This window comes from Moschus berezovskii, chromosome 4 (genome assembly GCF_049115385.1).
Source record: "Moschus berezovskii isolate FMDL1 chromosome 4, NW_MosBer_1.0, whole genome shotgun sequence".
Classification (NCBI taxonomy): domain Eukaryota; kingdom Metazoa; phylum Chordata; class Mammalia; order Artiodactyla; family Moschidae; genus Moschus; species Moschus berezovskii.
Genome location: NC_142463.1, coordinates 20,442,878 through 20,458,482, shown reverse-complemented (window position 1 = coordinate 20,458,482; position 15,605 = coordinate 20,442,878). Strand labels below are relative to the sequence as shown.

General features: G+C 38.6%; 1 protein-coding gene across 4 annotated transcripts in view; it reads right to left on the bottom strand.

Moving 5' to 3' along the window:
- Positions 1 to 15,605, bottom strand: part of MAST2 (microtubule associated serine/threonine kinase 2) — a 217,028-nt gene that overhangs the window by 177,481 nt on the left and 23,942 nt on the right. For all 4 annotated transcript variants that reach the window (XM_055404056.2, XM_055404057.2, XM_055404058.2 and 1 more), the window contains exons 2-3: positions 14,186 to 14,333; positions 10,784 to 10,926 (exon numbers count right to left, since the gene is read on the bottom strand). In XM_055404056.2, coding sequence (XP_055260031.2) covers positions 10,784 to 10,926; positions 14,186 to 14,333 — 291 coding nt within the window. The remainder of the gene's footprint in view (positions 1 to 10,783; positions 10,927 to 14,185; positions 14,334 to 15,605) is intronic.

Genomic DNA, 15,605 nt, shown 5'->3' with positions numbered 1-15,605 from the left:
AGGTAAGATAATTACCCTATTGCTTCTCAAAAATATTCTTGAGAACAAGCAATCATACTGCTAATATTCTGTAAAGTTTCCCAACTTTTATTTTGAAAGCTCTTATGGAGGTCCAACCAGTCCATCCTAAAGTAGATCAGTCCTGGGTATTCATTGGAAGGATGGATGTTGAAGCTGAAACTCCAATACTTTGGCCACCTGATGCGAAGAGCTGGAAAAGACCCTGATGCTGGGAAAGATTGAGGGCAGGAGAAGAAGGGAACGACAGAAGATGAGATGGTTGGATGACATCACCGACTCGATGAACATTAATTTGGGTAAACTCTGGGAGTTGGTGATGAATACCGAGGCCTGGCGTGCTGTGGTTCACGGGGTCGCAAAGAGTCGGACACAACTGAGCGACTGAACGGAACTGATGAAATCTTATTCTCATACCTTTGATAAGACACTAGGTGGCATCAGAAACACATTCCTCTGACAAAAAAGAAACCAAGAGTGGAAGGAGAGGGATTCTCAAGTTAATAGGCAGTGAATGCATTTTTTAAAACCTGTACCCCTATAATTCTTAATACAATGAACACTTCAATATTTTATACTACTTGATAAAGTCAAACTTTTTCCTTCTTATGGCTTGTGCTTTTTGTGCCCTGAGAAACCTTTGCCTCATCCCAAATCACAAAGACTTTCTCCTATTTTCCTTTATATGCTTTATAACTTCAGCTCTTACAACTGTCAATTACCCACTTCAACTTAATTTTTATATATAGCATGGGGTAAGGATCAAGGTTCAATTCTTCCCCCATGTAAACTGTTCCAGCACCATTTGTTGGAATGACTATCTTTTACCATTAAATTACCCTGCATATTTGTGTATTTCTACATTTCCTATTGTTTCAGTGATTTGTGTGTTTATACCAAGATCACAATGCTGATTCGTGTACCTTTCAGTTCAGGCACTCAGTCATGTCCAACTCTTTGCGACCCCATGAACCACAGCACGCCAGGCCTCCCTGTCCATCACTAACTCCCAGAGTCCACCCAAACCCATGTCCATTGAGTTGGTGATGCCATCCAACCATCTCATCCTCTGTCGTTCCCTACTCCTCCCTCCCTCAATCTTTCCCAGCATCAGGGTCCTTTCAAATGAGTCAGCACTTCGCATCAGGTGGCCAAAGTACTGGAGTTTCAGCTTCAACATCAGTCCTTCCAATGAACACCCAGGACTGATCTCCTTTATAGACACTCATAAAATCAAGTGGGATGATTCCTTCAACTCTTTGTCTTCTTTTACAATATTGTTTTGGTTATTTTAGGCCCTTTCCATTTCAATATAAATTTGAAATCACATTGTCAATTTCTGAAAAATACTGCTTGGGTTTTGATTGGAAGTGCACTGAATTTATAGATCAATAGAATTTATATCTTAATGACACTGAGTCTTCCAAACCATAAACATATATTTTCTAATAATTTAAGTCTTTTTAAAATTCTCTCTCAGTAATGTTTTGTACTTTAAAATGTATTGGTCTTTAAAAAAATAAAATGTACTGGTCTTGCAAATAACTTTTTAAAATTTCTCTTTATTTCATTTGTAAGCGATTATAAATAGTAATTTCAATTTCATTGTGTTAGAGAATTACAGTTGATCTTTGCCTATTTTCCTACATAGATTTTTTTATAAAACTGTGATAAGAAAATGCAAACATAAGCCACAGATAGGGAGAAATACTTAGCATATTATGGCAGAAAGTGAAGAAGAACTAAAGAGCCTCTTGATCAAGGTGAAAGAAGAGAGTGAAAAAGTTGGCTTAAAGCTCAACATTCAGAAAACTAAGATCATGGCATCCGGTCCCATCACTTCATGGCAAATAGATGGGGAAACAGTGGAAACAGTGACAGACTTTATTTTTCTGGGCTCCTAAACCACTGCAGATCGTGACCGCAGCCATGAAATTAAAAGACGCTTACTCCTTGGAAGGAAAGTTATGACCAACCTAGACAGCATATTAAAAAGCAGAGATATTACTTTGTCAACAAAGGTCCGTCTAGTCAAGGCTATGGTTTTTCCAGTGGTCATGTATGGATGTGAGAGTTGGACTACAAAGAAAGCTGAGCGCCAAAAAATTGATGCTTTTGAACTGTGGTGTTGGAGAAGTTGAGAGTCCCTTGGACGGCAAGGAGATCCAACCAGTCCATCCTAAAGGAAATCAGTCCTGAATATTCAGTGGAAGGACTGATGCTGAAGCTGAAACTCCAATACTTTGGCCACCTCATGCTAAAAGCTGACTCATTTGAAAAGACCCTGATGCTGGGAAAGATTGAGGGCAGGAGAAGAAGGGGACGACAAAGGATGAGATGGTTGGATGGCATCACCAACTCAATGGACATGGGTTTCGGTGGACTCTGGGAGTTGATGATGGACAGGGAGGCCTGGCGTGCTGCGGTTCATGGGGTCGCAAAGAGTTGGACACGACTGAGCGACTAAACTTCAACTGAACTAATATATAATTTGTATACAGAATATACAAAGAACTCATAACATTCAATAAGAAGAAGACAAACAACCTAAAATTTTTAAAGGACAGAAGATCTGAACAAGTAATTCAAAGAATCACATCTATGTAATTTATAGTTTGACATGATGTGTTTGTTTAAAACAATGACATAGTGTAAACCCATTAAGGATCTGAGTGAAGCTCAATGCAGAACTAAGCTTCTCAAGTTATGTGTTGCTTTTTTAAAAAATTCTGGTCTTGGTGCAAATGTTAGTTATGTCTTATTTATATCACAGTTGGGTCACCATGCTATAACATGGTCTGTATTCATGCTGCCTTAGATATTGGTTCTTTTTTTTTTGCCTTAGATACTTTTGTAATTATTTTTGCAGACTTGTGACTGTCCCTCTTAACTTTCTTTTATGTAATTTATAAAAGTTTCTTTAAAATTCTGCTTTTAATTTGAATAAAAACTTAATTCATTAAAAAAACTATATATGTATATATACTATATAAAACTATATATATAAATATATGTAAATAAACTATATATATATATATATATATCCCTGATGACTAATGAGGCTGAATTGCTTTTCAGCCTCACTGGTCATCAGGGATATGCAAATTAAAACCACAATGAGATACCCCTACACACCCATTAGAATGGCTAAAATTAAAATGACAATACCCAGTACTGAAAAGGATGTGGAACAACTGCTGGTGAGAATGCAAAAATGCCAGTTTCTCATCTAGATAAACATACACCATACACTTGACATACATTCCAGGAATCCCATTCGTAGGTATTTATCCAGCAGAAATGAAAGTGCAAGTCCACACAAATACTTGTACCCAAACTCAGCAGTTTTCTCCACAACAGGCAAAAAACGAAAAACAATCCAAATGATCATCAACTGGTGAATAAACAAAGTCTGATATACCCAGACCAATGGAATACTTTTATCAATAAAAAGGAACTACCAATGCTCAAAAACAATGTGGATGAATCTCAAAACCATTATGTTAAGTGAAAGACGTCAAACACAAAAGATCACATGCTGTATGATTCCATTTACAAGAAATTCTGGAAAAGACAAAAAAAAAATCACAGTGACAGAAAAGCAGGTTAGTGTTTATCAAGGGCTGGCAGATTGTAAAGGGACACAAGGGAACATTTCAGGGTGACAGAAATTTCCATACCATGATTTTCTTTATCTGTATCATGATTTTGGTGGTGGTGGTGACACAACCATATACAGCTCTGAAAACTACGGTGTTTCTCTTTGAAGCCATGTGTGAAAATTAAAGAATAATCATACAAGTTAAGAAACACGGGAAAAGGTTGTAAGGAGTATCTTGGACTTCTTTTTTTGGCCACACCATGAAGCATATGGGATTTTACTTACCTGACAGGGGACTGAACCCTGCACTGGAAGCCCAGAGTCTTAACCACTGGACCATCATGGAAGTCCCTTGGATTCTCAATTCCTTCAAAAGCATACCCCAATTATGTCACCTCAAAAAAGTTAAGAATACAATAATAGGGACTTTCCTGGTGATCGAGTGGTTAAGAATCCACCTTTCAAGTCAGGGGACCCAGTTTTGATCACGGGTTGGGAACAAAGATCCCACATGCTGAGAGGCAACCTAGCCCATGCGTAGCTGGGCTGCAACCACCAAGCTCATGCACCACAACTAAAAGCCAATGCAACCGAAAAAAATAAATAAAAACAATAATAGGGAATTCCCTGGCTGTCCAATGGTTAGGATTCCATCTGTAAGGGCTCAGCAGTTGTGGCCTGTGGCCTCTAGGATGTGTGTGCTTCAGTAGCTGTGGACCAGGGGCTCATTAGTTGTAGCTCATGGGCTCTAGAGCACACGAGCTTCAGCAGTTGCAGCTGGAGCATGGGTTCAGTAATTGTGGTGCACAGGCTCAGTAATTGTGGCACACAGGCTTTACCTGCCGATGGCATGTGGAATCTTCTCAGACTAGAGATCGAATCAGTGTCCCCTGCATTGGCAGGCAGATTCCTACTCAATGTACCACCAGGTAAGTCCTTCAATCCAGTGCTGAGCTTGGCTTTTCAAAGGTTACTTTTCTCTCTGTTAAATCTCATTGTGCTGGTTCTTCTTGAACCGTCATTTGTTTGTGAGGCTCTGACTGAATTTAACATTCAGCAATGGAAATATGCCATCAGCATATGTGATAAGTAATTTCTCCAGTGTCTTTATCCAAGAAATTGATTAAAATGGCAATTATGACAAGGACAAGAATAGAGGTCTGTGTGACATCTTTTCAGGCTGGTACCAACACAATAAAATCAACCTTCTTTTGTGGACATTATATTCAAACAAGTGTTAATCCAACCAGCAATAACATTTGCAAAGGTATTCCCAAAGTCCTTTACTCCTTCAGTGAGTAATTATACATTGCCTACTATGTACCAGGTACAACGTTACATGTCAACTAGGAACACGATGATTGTAAATGACAATTCCTATAACCACAGTTGGTAAAGAATTCGCTTGCCAAGGTAGGAGATGTAAGAGTGGGTTCGATCTGTGGGTCCAATCTGTGGACCGGGAAGATTCCCTGGAGAAAGATAAGGCAACCCACTCCAGTATTCTTGCCTGGAGAATTCCATGGAAAGAGGAGCCTAAAGGGCTACAGTCCACGGGGTCGCAAAGAGTCAGACATGACTGAGTAACTTGGCACGCATGAATCAGTCCTATGAAGGTCATGTCTGCCAATAAAGAAAGAATTAGTCAAACGCTATCAATTAAGAGATTCCTGGTATGTACAATCCTTCTATTAAAATCTGAATGTTTGGCACAATTCATGGGTTAGGTCAACCTCAGTATAAATTACTTGAACCCAATAGGCTGATTTCAGAGAAAAATCATCCAAGCCTCATCTTTTCATCTGTGGTCTCAATTTCTCAATGACAATTTGCTAATGCCAATGAAAATTCATTCACTCAATAATTACTGATTATTGTATTTTATAATCATTGTTACAGGAAGCTATGGAAATATGTTAAACATTGATGCTGGATAAATATTAACCGAATGAAACTTGAGAAGATAAAACTAAAAGAAAAAAGAATAGACAAAATCAGATTTTGTTTTTGAAAGACTAGACTTTAGAGTGGAGAGTGGTGAGAAAGGAAGAAGAATGAATTGACAGTAATGAGGTGCCAGCAATGATCAAAGAGACTGCAAATGTGGCTTAGACTGGTGAATAAAGTCTAAGGTGAAAAAAGGGAGACCTCTTAGAAATGTTTGGAGCTAGGATTCACTGGGTGATTGGATGGGGGAGAGTAAGGGAAAGGAGGAGTCAAAAAGTACTTCCAGGTCTCTCCAGGTTTTGGGCTATCGGGCCCGGAAGGGGGGTCACAGTGCTAGTTAACAACTGAAGAACTGGTTTAGGGGAACACAGAGGCAGAACAAACAGATGAGTGAATCTTAGACAAAGATCAAAGTTGCATATACTACTTGGCATATTCATGAGAAAGCAAAGCAGGAATTAACCTTACTTTAAAGATTATATACATATATTCTTATATATATGTCTTAAGACACATATACACGTGTGTATATATATATATATATCATATAATTTATAGTATATAAGGATATGTAAATATATATTGTAGGAAGGTAGACCCCTTCCAGGGCCCAAGAGTAAGGCTCTTGTCCAACACTTGGAAATGAACTGTCCGAGGAGACACATGCTGACAAAAAGCAAAAAACTTTATTGGGAATGAACACCCAGGTGGAGAGCAGCTGGGTAAGGGAACCCAGGAGAACTGCTCTGCCACATGGCCTGCAGCCTCAGGTTTTACAGTAACAGGATTAGTTTCCAGGTTGTCTCTCTCTGGTCAATCATATTGCTTGGCCCAAATTTCATCTGACTCAGAGTCCTTCCTGGTGGCCTGTGCATCTCTCAGCCAAAATGGATTTCAGTGTGAGGGCTTCTGGACAGTTGGCAGGACACACCATCTCCTCCCTCCTCCTTTTGGCCCTCCCAAATTCTCCAGATTAGTTTTGGGGAGCAGCACCGAGTTCTTTATGGGAACCTCCTGTTGTGAGACAATTCAGGCAAGCAGATATCATTGTGCCTGGCCTAGGTGTGAGATTTTGGTCAACAGTTCCTGAACAAATATGTGCCACACTCAGTCGTGTCCGACTCTTTGCAACCCATGGACTGTAGCCCATCAGGTTCCTCTGTCTGTGAGATTTTTCAAGCAAGAATACTGGAGTGAGTTGCCATTTTCTTCTCTAAGGAATCTTCCCAAACAAGGGATCAAACCATACATATATTTGAAGATGAATAACTAATCTTGGACAAGATGCCATCTACGTTTTTCCCTATTCCTCAGTTCAGTTCAGTTCAGTTCAGTCGCTCAGTCATGTCCGACTCTTTGCGACCCCATGAATCACAGCACACCAGGCCTCCCTGTCCATCACCAACTCCTGGAGTTCACTCAAACTCATGTCCGTCGAGTCGGTGATGCCATCCATCCATCCATCTCATTCTCTGTCATCCCCGTCTCTTCATGCCCCCAATCCCTCCCAGCATCAGAGTCTTTTCCAGTGAGTCAACTCGTCGCATGAGGTGGCCAAAGTATTGGAGTTTCAGCTTTAGCATCAGTCCTTCCAATGAACACCCAGGATTGATCTCCTTTCGAAGGACTGGTTGGATCTCCGTGCAGTCCAAGGGACTCTCAAGAGTCTTCTCCAGCACCACAGCTCAAAAGCATCAATTCTTCGGCGATCAGCTTTCTTCACAGTCCAACTCTCACATCCATACATGACCACGGGAAAAACCATAGCCTTGACTAGACGGACCTTGGTTGGCAAAGTAATGTCTCTGCTTTTTAATATGCTATCTAGGTTGGTCATAACTTTCCTTCCAAGGAGTAAGCGTCTTTTAATTTCCTGGCTGCAATCAGCATCTGCAGTGATTTTGGAGCCCCAAAAAATAAAGTCTGACACTGTTTCCACTGTTTCCCCATCTATTTCCCATGAAGTGATGGGACCAGATGCCATGATCTTCGTTTTCTGAATGTTGAGCTTATACAATATAGTAATATGATTGGATGATTCTTTTTATACATGCTCTGGAAACCACTAATTGGAATCATAGTTTCTACATATATGGTGAAAATGGACATTCAGAGAAATCCTCTCAATAGATACTAGGAAATGAGGGAGAAGTCCAAAAATCTCCTCACAAACACAATCAACCAGATGGACTCAAAATGAAAATAACTGCGACACTCAGGCTTTTGGCTAATCATTCTCCAGACTCTGGTCAAATCTAACCTCCTGAAAATTATCTCCCCAATCATTATATTCAAGACAATTCCTGTCCCCTTAGTTCCTTATTTTATTAAATGTTGTCTTATTACTTTTAAATTGGTTTTTTGTTATATGTGAATCTTGTAGACCCAAAAATTCTCTGGAGGCTGGGTCTGCGGACTATATATGGATCTGTGGGCTGTATATGGCCATAATTCTATTAACAACAAGTATACATTATAGGACAGACTTTTTCAGAAATGCTACAGAAGCTGGGGTGGCATCAAGCTATATTCAGTGTACAGTAAGTCAAAGCAAGGAAAGTATTCAACACTAACTATCAAATGTGCCATCAAACATAAAATATTCAACTGGAAATCCTTAATTACGAGAATGGAAAAGGAGGAACTAGCCTGAGGTTACCATAAGTAAGTAAATTGCTGAGGAAGAAAAGCACAAGAGGAAACAAAAGGCAGATCCCTGGGAGGAAAGACATAACTAGATTCAGTTCTAGAGAAGTAATTATTTTACACACCCATAAAAAGACAAATAACCCAATTTTTTAAATGAGCAAAGAGTTTGAATAGACATTTCTTCAAAGAAGATATACAAAGGGCCAATAATCACATAAAAGGATGCTTATTGTCATTAGGAAAACACAAATCAAAACCACAGATAACACTTCAGAACCACTAGGATGACTAAAATCAAGATAGACAATAGCAAATGCTGATGAAGATGTGAAGAAACAAAAATCATCATACACTGCAGTTTATCAAACACTGCTGCATTTAAACAGTTATCATAAGACCGAGTAATTCCACTCTCAAGAAAAATGAAAACTGTCCATATGAACACTGTAAACAAATGTTCATTATTCATAACAGTCTAAAGGAAAAAACAACCCAAATGTCAATCAACTGACAAACAGATAAAATATGGTATATTCATATAATGGAATATTATTTAGTGGTAAAAAGGAATGACATACTAACACATGTGACACAATGGAGGAACCTTAAAAACATCATTTTAATGGAAGAAGCCAATTACAAAAGGCCATATATTATAGGGTTCAATTTATATGAAATGGACAGAATAGGTAAATCTATGGAGGCAGAAAGTATATTAGTGGTTGGTTACACAGGCCTAGAGAGATATGAAAATAAGGTGATTGTTAAAGGCTCTAAGAATTCTTCCTGATATGATGAAAATATTCTAAAACTGACTTCAGTGATGGCTGCATCTATCTAAAAATCACTGAATTATACAGTTTAAATGAGTAATTTTATCACATGTGAATTATATTTCAATAAGCTTTGAAAAAAATTTTAATTCAGGAATATTCTACTTCAATTGTTAGACTAGGAATTCAGCAAACTTAGTCCAGTAATTTCCTCTGCAACAAACCACCTTAAAATGAAACATTCAGCTTTACCTTAATGGCAGCAGTTCTCAAAAGAGTGCATTTAAAGCAAATATGGATGCCTGGGACCACTCCAGACCCACTGGATCAAAATTTCTACGATGGTGCATGGATTTTTTTAAGTTCCAGAGGTTAAAAGAGGAGAGAGGTGGGGCTTTAATAGACATGTTGAAAACAAGTGGAGAAATCTGATTTTTTTTAAATTAAATTTATGTTAAACTTCTTGGATCTGGTAATATAGATGACTCTAGAACAACACAAGGGTTAGAAGTACTGACATCTCCCAATCCCTCCCCATCCCCATGCAGTGGAAAATCCAAGTATAAATTGACAGCTGGTCCTCCCTATCCACAGTTCTGCATTCCAGGATTCGACCAACCACGGATCTGGTAGTATTAATGGGAAAAAAAATCCATATATAATTAGGCCCACTCAATTCAAATCCCTGTTGTTCAAGGGTCCGTTATATATTGCGGTTATTTAGGAGACTGTCCCTTGATCTTAGGAAAAATACTTGAGGGTGAGATAGCATAATGTTTGTTACTTGCTTTGGAATCTTCAGGGAAAAAAATATATACATATACACACAGATTAAACAAATGTGACAAAATATAAAGTTACAACCAAATTGGTCAATGTAAATAAGTTTAATTGCCATTCTTTCCATTTTTATGTAAGTTTGATATTTTCAAAATAAAAATTTGGGGAAGTTCCACAAATGATACCAATTATCCCTGTAGCCTAAAATCACAAACCTCAGGTCATATCAGGAAATCTTTTGATCCAAAAACTAACTTCCCACCTGCTATAAGAAGACTTCTTCCCCATCCCCACTTTCTTGGACGAACAAATGGACAAAGCTTTCTACTCCCTATATGCCAACCCAAAAGATTTATGGTCCCAAAGAGTAGATGAACTTCTCTTATGGGAACAAGCTTCTGTTATCATATCCTGCAAATTACTAGTCTGCCTTGTCTTACAGATAGAGGGAAGAGGGTTGAGATCAATAGAAAGTCAATGGATTCCCTAAGTAAAGAGGCAGGGCCACTGAGGGTAAAAGGGTACAAGGCAACAACAGGCAGAAAACAACCTGCCCAGACTACACAGCTTAACCTGTTAGGTCCTGTCTACTACACAAAGCTAGACAAAGAAGAGGCTCATTCTTTCACCTAATACATACTGAAGTGCCTACTCTGTGTAAGACATGTTCCCTATCCACACGTACTAAATATGTATACCACAGAGCTATGTACGGAAGCAACACAACGTCACAAGATTTAGCAGCATTCCCATAAGAAAGCTCTTTTTCAGGAAATTTATCCATTAAAGTTAAAATCGTAATGAGTCTTTTTACTGACTCTCATTACACAGTCAGTACCACTGACAGCATGAGAGCGCATTCAGAACATTGTCTATGAAATTCCATTCTTTTCTGTTGTTTGCTTTGAGAAATTAATCTAGCCAAACCCTAAAGGAAAAATAATAGCTGTCCTAATGACAGATGACAACCACGGACCTGTTCACAGAGCAAGGGAGCATCTGTACTAACACTTACCAAGCCAGCGGTAAGAGAAGGCGCAGACTGTCCGAGGGACTGATTCCTCATCCGCACCAGGTTGGACGCTTCTCCTGAAGACTGCCAAGTCACCTGTCCCACGCTGCTGTGTGTACTGCCGGACAAGGGGAGCAGCTGCTTACCTTCAAACACAACGTTTGTAAAATTAACAAATTATTAATTAACGAAATGAAAAAAATACAATGACAGCAAATGGATTAAAAGTACATTGATCCAAAGCAAAGTGAAGCCCCTCCACATCCATTCTAGGATCTGTAGCCCTCTAAAAAACTCCACCTATGTTGGTGCTGGTGGGAAATCCAAGTGGAATACTGAACTGAGTCAATGATTTTAAATTCTCTGTAATATCCACCACCATGCCAGGGCCCAACTTCCAACCAAACAGGCTTGTTCCAACCTAACACCCAACCTAGCAGGCTAGGAGTTTTCCAGTCCCTTCCATCCTACCTAGTTTCTCATCAACTCAATGTGTTACCATTGTGGAGCTGAAAGCTTCTCCTAGACAAGTTTGGCCCCTAGGTTTCCAGAAGACAAACACTGAATCTATTGCTGCTCTTGCCAGATTCCATGTGTTCAGTCCAGGTTGACTGAATGCCTTAATCCCACTGAAAGACTGCAAGAAAGTCATTTATAAACCCTGAGCACCTAGAACTGCAATGACTTTCTAGCTGAGGTTCAAGTCCTATTTCAATCCCTTCCCTCACACCATTCTTCATTTCTTCATTCACATTGATTAGATCACTAGTGATCTAATCAAAACAAATATGGTCATGTCATCCCCTTCTCATGACTCTCTACTGTTTAAAGAATTAAGCCGCACTTTTTGTTGCTTTTTTAGTTTTATTTTTTTGGTTTTTTTGTTTTTATTTGGCAGCACCATGTGGCATGCAAGATCTTAGTTCCCTGACCAGAGACTGAACCCACACCTCCTGCAGGGGAAGCACAGAGTTTTAACCACTGGACTGACAGGGAAGTCCTAAGTTACACTTTTAAAACTCTGAAAAGATCCTCCATAAATCCATATTATCTCCCTGGCCTCATCTCCTTCTACTTTTTCCAAACCCATTCACTCATTCAACTTCAATATTCTGCCCTGCATATTCTCCTGGCTTTTACTTGATCACCAATTTACTTTAAAACTCTTCTTCTTCCTGCTAGATTCTATTCGTCAGAGAAATAACCACTCTTATAAAGAGGTATTAGCAAAAAGTAGGTTTGGGTTTTGTTTTTGCTGTAACATACCCTTTTACTGCAAACAAAATGTGATGGAACTTATTTGGAGGGCAATTTAGCAAACCCTATTATAATTTTAATTTGAGTAAGCCTGGACATAGCATTCCATTTGTAGGAATGCAAAGGGGAAAAAAAGTAGACCAGAAAGTTAACCCTAGCAATGCTCTCACTATAATAAAATGGGGGATAAAATAAATGATCACTACAAATTAAAGAAATTATAATGTCTCCACATAATGATATACTGAACCCTTTAAAAATAATGAGGCAGCTCAACATTGCAGTCAGGAGAAAATGTTCAATGTTCTCAGCTGAGTGAAAATAGCAGAAATGAAGTATATAGCATACGATCTCAATTTTTATTTTTTTAAAATAAAGTTTATATACTTACCTAAGATTTTAAATGTATATTTAAATATAATGGAGTATATATAGATGGTTTGGAGGGAGGGAAAAGAGAAGAAAGTAAAGATTTTGAACTTTGACATGAAGCATGTTACTGCACTCAAATTTTTTATAACTGGCATATTTTACATCTTTCATCAGAAACAAAATAAAAAAAAAAAAAATCTAGCTCTCTCTCAAGTCTTCTATCAAATGCATGCTTTAATGGAAGTCTTTCCATAAAACCCTCCACAAAAAATACTACTGGTTCTCTACTCAAAACCTCCATAAGCCCAGAGTAGAGCCTGCGTAGTTTCTTTTCTTCTGAAAATGTTGCCAAGCTCTCCAGGCAATCTGCCTATAGATAAGGAGCTATATAACCTAAAGGAAAATTAGTTTGTTAACTTCCCATCCACATATCCAAAGGCTAGTATCACAATTCTATCTCTCTTCAAAATAAGCGCCTAATGGGGAAAGAGACTTACACAACAGCAGACGAAACCCATATGGACATATACTAGTAAGGGCTTGAAGCTTACCAAGAAATGTCAAGAATTTGAGGAACACAAATAGCTTAAAACAAAAGGAACAATATGAATAAACGGAGCAACTAGCCCTTTAGTAAACAAATAACTCAGGGGAAAAAAACTTCTTAAAAATTCTAATTATTATTCTTACAATGATTTCAAGAGCCTATTTTTAAGAAATATTCCCAGTTAAAGATGGCTGAATGACCACATATTTGTATCTTCTGTCCCCCTGGAAACTCCATTAAATGAGAATAAAGAGTGAATTCCCTGGCATCCCAGTGGTTAGGACTCAGCACTCTCACCACAAGGGGCCTGGGTTTGATCCCTGGTCAGGGAGCTAGGATCCCACATGCCACAGGGTAACTAAGCCCATGCCACAACTAGAGAGCCCACGTCCTATACAGCCTGTGCTCTGCAACTAGAGAACACCCCGTGTGCCACAATGAAGACCCAGCTGAGCCCAAAAAGAAGAAAACTTCAAGAAAATTTTAATTAAAAAAGTAAAAATCTATTTACTCATAGGGAATGAAAAGATAAAACACATCCTTGAAAGAGGCGCAGAACACTATGGAAAAAGAAACGAGAAACATCTCTATGTGATTAAAAGATGACAGACAAAATAAAAATTTCAATAGAAGAGTAAGAAGAGAAAACCAAAAGAATAGCCCTGAAAAGGAACAAAAGTAAAAAGAAATTGATACTGTTCACTGTAGGCCAAGGAATGTAATTGGATTACTTTTCCTCCTTCAACTAAAGTTAAATAGATTCTTTTTTCATACTCCACTGACTGCTTAAAACCATGCCATGTTTTTATTGCTTCCTATTTAGGCATGACTTCCTTGTATTAATTTTTCCTTTTGAATCTTTTAAGACTTTTCTATGGAAGAGGTAGGGAGACACTATGGCCTTTGGAATGGATTTCAGAAATAGAAAAAAAAAAGAAAAGAAGCAGCAGCAAAGTTTGTGAAGTCTGAAGAAATAAACACAGAGCAAAAATCATATTGAAAGGGAATAACCAGTAATAATGGTCAATCAAGAAATATTTAGCAGGTTCATGAGGTTAGCATTCAGAGATGCCATGAGGAAACAGCAAAGAAAGGAAGACAGCCTTACTCACAAGTATTCTATAGAAGACTATTACCACAGAAGAAGCTGTCAAGATGCCAAGTTAATACACCCTTAAACATTGACAATACAGTCCCAAAACTCTTTAAAAAAAAAATTAGATACTTACCTGACAAAGAACTGGCCAGGCTTCCTCTCCGTAACTTACAGTCATCCTGACTAAGTTGTCGTTGAAGTTTAGCTTTTCCAGTGGATGAAAATATGTCAGGATTACTGAGCTTCCTGAAGAGCAGGGGACTACGTCCAGTTATCACATCCTTCAAAGGAAAAAAAAAAAGTAAAACACATAAATCTTTAATGTCTTTTCTGAAAGTGTAAGAACTTTATATTTAAACATCTCTACAACATTCAGGCAATGGCAACCCACTCCAATACTCTTGCCTGGAAAATCCCATTGATGGAGGAGCCTGGTGGGCTGCAGTCCATGGGGTCGCGAAGAGTCGGACACGACTGAGCAACTTCACTTTCACAACATTCATTACAGTTAAAAAGTGCCAACATTTTATATTTCCTATTGAACAGCTGAAGCCAGAAACAAATTTCTTAGTGACAACTGTTTCGGTATGCCATGAATGATATGAGACATTGATTACAAAATCCCAAAGGAAAAATAGGGGATGAGATTTCAAGGTGATATAACAAGGCATTTTGACAGGATATTCACAATGAGTACATGTCTACTTATGTTTATTTACTTTTCTCCTTTTAGTCACATTATATCCAGTAAAGAAAAGCATATTTCAGTTTTTAAAAAAATCATAAATAATAAAATACCTGTCACACAAAGTTAAAATTATCCCTAATAGTCAATTAGGGATTGAATAATTAATTATTTAATAATTGAATTAATTAATTAGGGCTCCAAAATCACTGCGGATGCTGATTGCAGCCAGGAAATTAAAAGACACTTACTCCTTGGAAGGAAAGTTATGACCAACCTAGATAGCATAGTAAAAAGCAGAGACATTACTTTGCCAACAAAGGTCCGTCTAGTCAAGGCTATGGTTATTCCAGTGGTCATGTATGGATGTGAGAGTTGGAATGTGAAGAAAGCTGATCGCCGAAGAATTGATGCTTTTGAACTGTGGTGTTGGAGAAGACTCTTGAGAGTCCCTTGGACTGCAAGGAGGTCCAACCAGTCCATCCTAAAGGAGATCAGTACTGGGTGTTCATTGGAAGGACTGATGCTAAAGCTGAAACTCCAATACTTTGGCCACCTCATGCGACAAGCTGACTCACTGGAAGAGACTCTGATGCTGGGAGGGATTGGGGGCAGGAGGAGATGGGGACGACAGAGAATGAGATGGATGGATGGCATCACCGACTCGATGGACATGAGTTTGAGTAAACTCTGGGAGTTGGTGATGGACAGGGAGGCCTGGTGTGCTGTGACTCATGGGGTCGCAAAGAGTCGGACACGACTGAGTGACTGAACTGAACTGAAATTCAATTAATGCTGAAGTAAAACTCAGAGCCTTCTTTATATGTCTATAATACATACGTCTATAATTCTCCAGGCAGGAATACTG